This window comes from Equus asinus, chromosome 22 (genome assembly GCF_041296235.1).
Source record: "Equus asinus isolate D_3611 breed Donkey chromosome 22, EquAss-T2T_v2, whole genome shotgun sequence".
In the NCBI taxonomy this organism is placed as follows: Eukaryota; Metazoa; Chordata; class Mammalia; order Perissodactyla; family Equidae; genus Equus; species Equus asinus.
The window spans coordinates 58,154,447-58,163,974 of record NC_091811.1 but is presented as its reverse complement, the minus strand read 5'-3'; the positions used below and the strand labels follow the sequence as shown (position 1 = coordinate 58,163,974).

At 57.5% G+C, this 9,528-nt stretch overlaps 1 protein-coding gene across 3 annotated transcripts; it reads right to left on the bottom strand.

Moving 5' to 3' along the window:
* Positions 1-3,740: 3,740 nt before the first annotated feature.
* On the bottom strand, positions 3,741-9,516 carry SLC39A5 (solute carrier family 39 member 5). Of its 3 annotated transcripts, none has more exons than XM_014843891.3 (13): positions 9,405-9,516; positions 9,228-9,353; positions 8,653-8,721; positions 7,999-8,347; positions 7,306-7,489; positions 6,328-6,490; positions 5,985-6,154; positions 5,604-5,744; positions 5,129-5,225; positions 4,879-5,049; positions 4,615-4,695; positions 4,264-4,454; positions 3,741-4,015 (listed from the first exon to the last, which is right to left on the bottom strand). In XM_014843891.3, the coding sequence occupies exons 4-13, from the start codon at positions 8,280-8,282 to the stop codon at positions 3,872-3,874; spliced, it is 1,626 nt and encodes a 541-aa protein (XP_014699377.1). In that variant the 5' UTR covers positions 8,283-8,347; positions 8,653-8,721; positions 9,228-9,353; positions 9,405-9,516; the 3' UTR covers positions 3,741-3,871. The 3 variants fall into 3 exon arrangements, with proteins under 3 accessions (XP_014699377.1, XP_014699375.1, XP_014699376.1); XM_014843889.3 differs by having other exon boundaries at positions 9,228-9,327; positions 9,405-9,511; XM_014843890.3 differs by having other exon boundaries at positions 9,228-9,281; positions 9,405-9,511.
* Between the last annotated feature and the right edge of the window lie 12 nt (positions 9,517-9,528).

Genomic DNA, 9,528 nt, shown 5'->3' with positions numbered 1-9,528 from the left:
CAGTTTGGCTGCCATCAGTATTGTCCCCTGAGAACTGGACAGGCTTAGTTTACACAGTACAGGGTCTCCCCCCAGGGGTCCCTCAGTCTCCTTCCCCGACCCACGCTTGCTTTATTCATAATCTTACCCACTTTTCAGTTGCGTTCCCTGCAAGTCCTGCCACCCTTGCCAAGGGCGGGCTGAGGGGAGAGGGGGCATCCCAGGGACCCCAGCCTCCCGATCAGACGCCCTTAATCATACCTCATGCTGGTTCCCTGAAGCCTGGGGTGTTTGTCCAAGTCCTTATTCTGTTTGTCACAGTCCCTTTTTATCCTCTCTCTCTCTGTCTTGCTCCCCCCCCGCCCCCCAGTTCCTAAACCATTTCAAAGCTTCCAAATGACCATTATTGGTGAGAAGGATTGTGCAGCTTTTAGTTTTTATTATTGTTTTCAAAGCCAAAGGGCCTTGTGACGCCCCTCTTGCCCACCTCCCTTCGCACCCTGTCCTCCCCTATACGACAATCAATGTGACCTCTCTTAAGGGCTGCAGCCCCCCACCCCCAACCCTGCTGGTTCCGCAAAGCTTGCTCCCTAACTTCAGTTCTCTCTCCTGAAATCTTCCCATTGCAGCCCCTCCCTCTCATTTTGGTGCTGGGAATTAGGTGGTGGGGGGCAAGGGGAGCAGGGAGATGTGTCCTCTGGAGAGGACTCGGGTTTCAGTCGTGTTCTCCTTTATCAATGTTTGGCGATGACAGGAAGAATCTATTTGTCGGGAGCCCCATTGTTCTGCTAGATGAGATTTCTGGTGGCTGCCCATTCCCTGCTGTCCGCACCTTCAGCACACCGTCAGCAGTGCTGGGGCAGGTTGTGGGGAGTCCTCTGTCCCTCCTCATGTGGCTGTGAGGAGGCCTGGAGGACAAGCAGCCTCCTCTCCTTATGCCAAAGGAAATCCCACACCCCATCCCGGGCTCCCCAGCCCCTAGTGTTTTTTGAAGCATTTTGACCATTCTCATGGCCTCTGCATATTTATTTTAATGTTAAGATTTTTTTTAAAACCTCTTTGACTTAAACGGGTGTGGAGAAGTAAAACAGGCAGAATGCCCCCCAATCTTAAGGGGGTAGGGTGGGGAGGGAACTTTTCCTTCCCTTCGCCCTCCCTCTTCCCCTCCCCCTCTCCCCACTGCAGCTCTAAAGCACTTGCTTCAAGTAATAAGCACTTTTGAGAAAGGGCCTATTTTAAGTGAGGACCCTGGGAGCAGCCCCAGGTCCCAGCAAAGGAGATAGAGCGAGGGCTACATTGGAGACAGGGAAACAGACGTGTGAATTGGCGGGCGAGATGAAAAGAGCCAGTTTTTAGTTTCTGATTTTCGGGGAGATGTTTCTGATTGGGCGGTGGCTTTGGGAGGGTTGTGAACTATCCTTCAGAAAAACAAATGGCACAAACTGTGGGTCCCAGGATGGACCAACAGACCCGGGTCACTGCCACTGTCCAACTGAGACTGACGGGCCGCCTCCCCCCGTGTGGCCCCCTGAGCCATAGGACTGCTGAAACCACTGAATGTACAGCCCGGGCTGGGGTGGGGAGCAGCCCCTGGGGGAGGGGGCTTCTCTGTTGTTTGGTGCTGTGGGGGGTGGGAGAGACGAGACTGAGGGATGCTACCCCACTTAGACATGTGTTCCTTGGGGTGGAGGGGCTGAGGGGGCCTGCCTCCCTCTCCAGCCCCGGCCATGGCCCCTCCTCCTTCCTCATCCCTATCCGTTTTGACTGTAAGTCCAGCTCACCTTTGCCTTCAATATGTAACCAAAGGAAAACTCAATACTGTTTCCACCGCTGTCTGCCCACCCGAGCACCTTCTGACTCCCTGGACCTAGATGGGGAGAAGAGGCTGGGGGTGGGGGGTGGCGTGGGGCCAGAGTGAACGGTTCTACAGCTGTACCCCCAAAACCTTCTCTGGGGTCTTGGAAGGGCCCTGAGAGGCAGGGTTGGGGCCAGGCTGGAGGGGCTGGACAGACACACTCTGTGACTTGTGCATATGAGTGTTTCTTCGTCTGAATGACTCCAGTGACTTTGCTCCAGCAGGAAGCCCCTTCCTCTTACCCTCTCCGGCATTTCTCACCCTCTCCCCACTCCCAGTGTTCATCCCCCGCCTCCCCTTCCCACCGCAAAGGAAAATAGCCTTACAGACCCTAGCCCAGAAACCCTCCTCCTGGGGCAACCAGTATGGGGCCCCATCCCACCTAGTTTGAACCCTACCTTTTAAGAAGGAGGGCCCCTTCCCCTCTGATCGTGGTGGCTCCAGCCCTCCACGGCCTTGACCCAGGTTGGGCAAGGGTGGAGGTGAGGAATCTTTGAGGACCAAGCCCAGTGGTCTGGGAAGAGGGAGGTAGAGAGGGCAGGATCTGACTTGGGGACTCCCTCCTCCTGACCCAACCCCTAGAGAAGCGACCAAATCCCAGAGATGGGAGGAAGCTGGGGTGGGGAGGGTCTGCTCTGTGAATTACTTGAAGGTACTGATTCTGAGGCTGCTGTTGCCCACTTAGGTGTGAGGGGGACACTGTCACTGCATCTGGGAGGGCAGAGGGCGGCGGGTGACGAGAGGATCCGCCCCTGGCCCTTGCTCATTCCCGCTAGGCCCTTTCCCTGGGGAGCCTGGCTTTGCCCCCTGGGAAGTTGGGAGAGCCTTCCCCTCCCATCTCCCCCCCACTCTGGGCACCCTCTCCAATTGCACTAAAGTAGCTGTTGTGCCAGTCTGACCCCACGCCAGGGTGGGGTCTCTGCTTCCAGTCCTTTCTCCCCCTACTGCCTCTGCTCCCATCCCGGACAATCTCCTTGTCCCCTGTATTCCTGGATAGCTCAGCTTTGTATGTGTGTGTTTGGGGGTGGGGTGGGTTCTGGCTGGAGTGGGTTTGGGAGGGGTTTGGGAAGGGCTGGGGGAGAGACGGAGGATGCAGTCTCCTACCCCCTTCCTCAACTCCGAGCCACAGAAGCCTGGGAGGGAGGGAGCCTACTCTCGCTGCCGTGTCTTGCAGATGTGCCAAAATGGGGGTGGGTGGGAGGGGAGGGTGCCTGGCAGAGCAGCCCCCAGGGTGGCTCTCTCAAAGCAATACAGTTCCTCCTGCCTGGGGAACGGCAAGACAGCGGAGAGGGTTGGGTTGGGGACCTGGGTGTTCCCTGTGTACAGCTGTGTATATTCAGGGGTGTTCTCTGTCTGGTACCCGCTGTGGGCGTCTCTGTGTGTGTGAACCTCCCCTTCCCCATGCCCTGCATGACCTGTGATGCTGCAGACACCACCATCCTGTGTGCAGGGGTGTATGGGGGGCACTGAGGGGCATGTTGCATGTCCTGGTGCACCCTCCACCCTGTGACCCATGTACTCGGTTGTAGGAAGTAAAGAGAACTGAGCACAATTCACTGGATTCTAGTTGAATCTTTCTCTAAGCAATTTTCCCGTTCCTGCCCTTCTCCTTGCCCCGGATCCACCTGTGGTGCTAGCGTTGGGGTCGGGGGGTGTTTGATGCTGATGGGCAGCAATAAAGGGCAGATCTGCCCAGATGCCTGTATCCCCAGGGTGCTGAGGGCAGCAGGAAAAAGTGGGGACCTCGGTGCATTTGCCCCCCCCACACCCCGGGCTAAAGCACAATGCTCTCCCCGCAGATGGATGTACCCCACACCCTCCAGGCCCCTACTCATGTCCTCCCCCAACCGCTTTGAGCCCTCCCACCACATCCTGGTTTTCTATGCTGTTTGGTGCAAGTACAACTGTCATAGTCATGGCTTTGGGATGGGTTCTGTTTATTAAAATCCTATTGCTCCTACTGGCCCTGTGTCCCGCCTCCATTCCTGTGGTTGGGGGGAAGGAAGGGCAACCTGGACGCCTTTCCACTGGCCCCCATCAGCCATCAGAGACCAGGGGCCATAGCTGCTCCTCCAGCATGGCGATGGTGAGCATGAGGCTGCCCCCCAGCAGCAGGCCCAGCCCCTGCAGGAGCACATCGAGTGTAGGGAGGGGCTCAGGAGGACGAAGCAGAGCTGGTAGCTGAAAGAAAAGAAGAACGTCAGGATCCTGGCTTTGTCTCTGCCCCTGGGACGTGAGAAGGAGGGGTTAGAAAGTATCAGCAGCCCCCGCCCGAACTCTTCCAGGCCCTTGTTTCTTAGACTCTGCGGGCCTGTGGTCTAGCACCCTTCCCAGTGGTCGTGGTGGAGGTGGAGGGACTGATGCTTCCTCTCCTCCACACCCACCTCCCCACTTCCCTTGGTTTCTCTGCACTACCCCACACCTCTCACCATGTCCACGAGGGCCACATAGAGGAAGACCCCAGCAGTGACCCCAAATACCCAGGGAGTGAGGGGGACAGGGCCCAAACTGAGCCCCACCCCCAGGGCTGCACCCCCCAGTCCCAGGGCTCCAGACACCAGGCTCAGCAGCAGCAGCCGCCGAAAGGACAGCCCTGCCTGGAGCAGCATTGCAAAGTCACCTGTTGGGAAGAGAGGACAGGGTAGGAGGGAATAAGCTAGGGCTCATTCAGGGACAAGTGACCTGTGTCACCTGCCAGCGTCCAAGTTCCACTCCTTGTAGTTCTCTCCCTTCTGGAGTCTAACCCCCCCCCCCCACACACACACTTCGGCCATTCCTACCCAGTTCATGGGGCAGCTCATGGCAGAAGACTGCTAGGGTGGTGCTAAGGCCACTGGAGAAGCCATCAGAGAAGGCAGCACCTGGGGTTGACAGGATTGGAGGTTGTCAGTTAGGAGAAAGCTCTCCCCAAGGGCAGGGGCCTGCATTCCCTCTGTGGTCCTTTCATCTCCCCCCATTCTGGTAGCCCTCTCCTAGCCCCAGCCAATAACTAGGAGCCCTGACCTCTCCTCTGACCTGCCTCCCTCCATCCCCTCTGCTCACACCTATGGCCAGCCCATCAGTGAGGTTGTGCAGACCATCTCCCAGGAGGACCATCCATGTGATATTAGTGCCACTACCACCCTGCTGCCCGTGACTGTGGCCTTGGTGCCCAGGAGGGGCTGGAGCTGGTGGGGGCTGACTGTCCTGCTCTCTGCGGCCCTGAGCCCCTGGCTCTGCAGGAAGAAGAATGAGAATAGTGTTGGTGGCTGCAAGTGAGAGCTGGGAGCCCGGAGCCTACTCTTCTCTAGTTACCTGGAGCTGCCTGTAAGGGCTGAAGGGCCAAGCCACTGCCATCTTCCGGGTCCAGGTTCAGTGTTCTGACATCCTTTCTCTTCTGCTTGCAGCATCTCTGAAATAGGAGGGTATCCCTCCTGGTGGAGGAGGCAGCAGAGCCAGGCTGAGAAGAGGCCAGGCTACCAGGTGGGAAAATGAACACCTGGTTCCACCTCTGGCATTTGGGGATGGTTTTTGGCCTCCCCACTCTTCCCAGGTTGGCACCTCCCTGTTTCTTGTTGACCTGAGCTCGGGAGAGGAGACTGTTTGGCCAGAAGTCCTGGGTCTATGCTGAGGAGCCCTTCCGGCTCCCTGTTATCTGTCAGGTCCTGCACACTCAGGCAGACATCAGAGAGCCAGGAGCACACTCGGCCCCTCACTTCCTGGCTCATGTAGCCAATTCTCGGCTAGGACTCAGGTCTCAGCAGAAGGAGGAGAAAAGGGTATCACTCACTGGTCTGAGCCCTCGGCGCCGCAAAAGCCCTAGTGTATTCTCCAGCACGAAGAGCAGGAAGAGGCCTCCGAGCACGGACAGCCCTGGACCCAGGTCCTCCGCTGGTTGCCCGCTGGGTCCAGCATGCTGCCCTCCTTGTGCCTGCCAGAGAGGAGGTCAGGGCAGACGGCGGAGGGAGGCCCCTGCCCCGACAACAGCCCTCTCCTGCGTGGGAGGTGACAAGCCTTCACTCACAGGCTCCAGCAGAAGACCTCAGAGGGCTGGTGGCAGCAGGGTGGGGAGTGGAATGTGGGGGCTGACAGAAAGGGGGAGGGGATGTCCTAGGACTGGGAACACCTTGGATACGAGTGGGCAGGGGAACAAGGAAGGGGTGGCACGTACATGTGGCAGCAGGTGTAGCAGTGCATCCCCACAAAGAGTGCCCACGGCCAGGGCCCCCAGGAAGCCCAGCAGGGGCCGCAGTAGACGAGGTCCCAGGAGCCGCAGCAGCAGCAGGGAGAGGGGAGCTGGGAGGCTGAGCAGCAGGACAGCCAGGGCGCTATGAACCAGGGCTGGGAGAGTCGGGGCTGAAGTTAGGCCAGGGCTGAAGGGAGGGCCTCAGGGGCAAGGTGGGGCAGAGATCTCTTACAAGGGTAGGCAGGACCTCAATGAAGCTGCTTCCTTGGCTTGAGGCCCCCTCCCTACCAGGATTCAGGGTGCCCCACACCCACTCTCACCCACTGACCAGATAATAGGTCCCCTGTAGGGGTTGGGGCTGGGGCCTGGATGCAGACGCGGCTCTCGATCTGATAAAGCAGGGCTGGACACAGCAGAGCAAACTGATGGGGGGTCAGAGGAGCAGCAGGACTCAGGCCAAAGTTGACCAGCAGCTGGGAGCCATTCAGACACTAGGGGAGTTGGGGTGGGAGTCATGCATTGGGGAATCGCCAAGAACTGTGATTCAGATCTGTAATGTCTGCCCTTGCATTGCATGGCTTCCTGGGTCTCTCCCAGGGTCCCCTTTCCTCCCACTGGTGGGTGCATCAGAGACTGGGGACAGGTAGTATAATCAGTGTGTGTTAATTATTAGTTATATTCAATCCAATGCAAAAATCCATTTCAATGCAAATTGGGTGCTAGTGAACATTGCTGCTATCTCCCTCCTTCTCAAGCCCCTGATGATTTCATTGATTTGGTGATGGAGTTGATTGGACAACTAGAACGCTCCATTCTAGAATCTTAGAAGGAAAAAGAATCTGAAATGCCATCCAACCTTCCTCTCAACAGCCCTGTGACATCTTCATCCAGCCTTGGCTTGAATGCTTCCTGCGATGGGGTGCTCACCCTCAATGCGCCTGCTTCAGGTTTAGCTTTGGCTGCCCTTTGATGTACTTGGAACAGATTCTGTCCTTCTGGATGAAGACAGCTACCCACTCCCTGCAGGTCTCCTCTCCAGATAACCTCCCCCAAATCCTACCCTGGCCTGCTTCTCTGGATTCTCTGCTTTGCCAAGTGTGGCCCCTAAACTGGGTCTTGGAGCTCTGGGTGTGGACTTATCTGCTCTGAGCCCAGAGGGAACATATTTCAGTAGTGGAATAACATACCCTAAATCCACACCTGGATTTTTAAAACAGTAACTGTATTAAATTACTGGTCCTTCAAAGATTTCAGGCTGTCTAAATCCCATGACTCCTTCCCCCTCTCGAGAGATCATCAGACTCACATCCTCATTCAGATGGTCAGCCAGCGAATGGTCCAGCAGCAGAAGCCTGTGAAAGAGGCCCAGGCCCGAGGGGGCTGGCCCATGGGGTGGTGGTGGGGCCTTTGCCTCCTCCGGGTCACCCCACCCTGAGGGACCCAGAGGCAGCCCTGCCCAGACATCCACACTCAGATCAGGGTCCTGTGGCCTGGAATGGATGGGATAGCAAGTCAGACTCCCTCATGTTCTCTTAGAAACGTCCCTTGAGAGGCTCCCAGGGAGCTTAGGGGAAAGGGGAGGACCAGCCATTGGCTAGAGTTCCTGGGACCCAGAAACCATGGAATGTCAGTCCTGGGAGGTTCTGAGAATTGTCAATTTATAGGAGGACCTAAGAATGGCAGGGAGGGGGGGCAGGTGAGAGAAAACGGGAGGAGGACAGCCAAAAATACTACAAACTGAGAGCCAAGTCGACCTGGAGACATTGAGCGTCGGGACTAAGAGCAAGGAATGGAAGGGCACAGGGATTTGGAAGAAGAGAGAATTAGAAGGCAATAGAGGCAAAAGGGGTCTTGAAGGGAGCCAAGGTGTCATTTTCTGAAAAATTTGTAATTCCAGGAATCTGATTTTAGGAAGCTAGAGCTAGGCAACTGGCAACTGAGCCAAGCCCTGAGAAGAGCTGGACATGTGGCATTTTGGGGTAGGGAAAGGGGTTAGTACCTGTGTGTGGAATTGTCTCCAGCTGGGGGTGCAGCCCGACCAGCTGGAGGCCCGTGGTGTCCCAGGCGAAGGCCCTGGACTCGGCCTAGCCCCAGGCTGTGCAGGAGCCGCGCCAGGCCCCCTGCAGTCAGCGTCCCGTTCTCCCCATACAGGCCAAACAGCTGGGCCAAGTAGTGGTTCTGCTCCTGCTCAGCAGCGCCTAGGTTGGGGGCTGAGCCCCCTACCCAGCCCAAGGCCACCCACACACACAGGCCACACAGAAGATGACTCATTGGGGGCCCCATTATTGGGGGGAACGGGTTAGAGACTCTGGCTTCTATTTCTTCTGGAACATTCTGAGGACTATGCCCTGGAAGAACAACAAGGAAGGGTCAGGGCTCCTGTTCTGCTGTGCAGCTTAGGGCCGGGGGGGACTCACTCCTCGTACCACCCCACCTTGAATCCAGCAGCAGCCCCCACCCTGGCCTCCTTCTTCCCTCCGTATTGCCTCCTCCCAGAGCAGCCTCTTGTTGGCCAGTTCCTAGAGCACCGTCCCTGACCCACAGTGCTCCCCTGACCTGATCCGGAGCTGACCATCTGTCCATCCCATCCCTCAAACCCCACCCCTCAACCTTGTCCCACCTCTCTATCTCCCCTCAATCCCCAGGGCCTCACCCCCACTAGCAGCGTGAGAGCTATCACCGCAGGTCCCCGTCAGGCCTTGCTGTGGACGCTAAGAGGTTCCTGAGTCAGGGAGGGGAGGCAGGCTTAGTCTCCAGGTGCCCAGGTGGAATGGAGGCCACGTCAGGCTGGATGGACACCCCGCCCCAGCCCACCTGCCTTGGGGCGGGGTCAGGGGTGGGGCGAGTGTGGGAAGGTTCACATCAAAGAGGAGTTAATGGTTCACTGATCTCTGGGGTGGGGGGTCAAAGGTCAATCTTGGCTGGGCCCCTGAGTAGGGAGGGGCCACCCTCTGCCCCTGGAACAGCCACATGGCTCAGGAGAACCTGGGCCTGGCATTTTCACCCCCTGCCCCACCCCAGTTGGTACCATTCTAGCCTTTCCTTGCAAATACCCCCTCCCCACCTTCTTTACAGCTGGCGCTGGGCTTCAATCATCTCCAACCCCCATCCCCACATTCCCTGTGTAAGTTGGACCCAGGTGTCCCTAAGCTGGAGAGGAGGGTGAAGAGGCAGATAAGTGGCAACCCCAGATACATGGGGAAGAAATTCTTCTTGGTAGTTCCTCACCCCAGAAGAGTACGAGCCAGAATCTGGGAATCGATGACCAAGAAAGGGGAAGCTCTGTGGGAAGAGCAGAGAAGAGTCTGGGCTCCCTCAGATGTCTGACCTGCATTAAGATCAGGGGAGAACAGGCTGATCAGGGCTATTGGTCCAGTTGGTCCAGGGGGTCGAGGTTGGCATTACCTGATAGCAGGAGACCAGGAAGGACGCCAGAGGAAGGGGGACACAGCCTTCTGGGTTCCAGCTGTGGGGGGGGGGCAGGCAGGCAGGCAGGCGGGCAAGGGTCACCTGCAGGGAGGGGGCAGGG

Excerpts from the sequence above, each read along its gene's own strand:
- SLC39A5 (XM_014843891.3), bottom strand. The coding sequence starts at position 8,282 with ATGGGGCCCCCAATGAGTCATCTTCTGTGTGGCCTGTGTGTGTGGGTG. Across the intron at positions 5,226-5,603 it reads GGCGCCGAGGGCTCAGACCA|AGATGCTGCAAGCAGAAGAG; the intron begins GTGAGTGATACC and ends CTCCTATTTCAG. Across the intron at positions 5,050-5,128 it reads GCCCTTACAGGCAGCTCCAG|AGCCAGGGGCTCAGGGCCGC; the intron begins GTAACTAGAGAA and ends TTCTTCCTGCAG.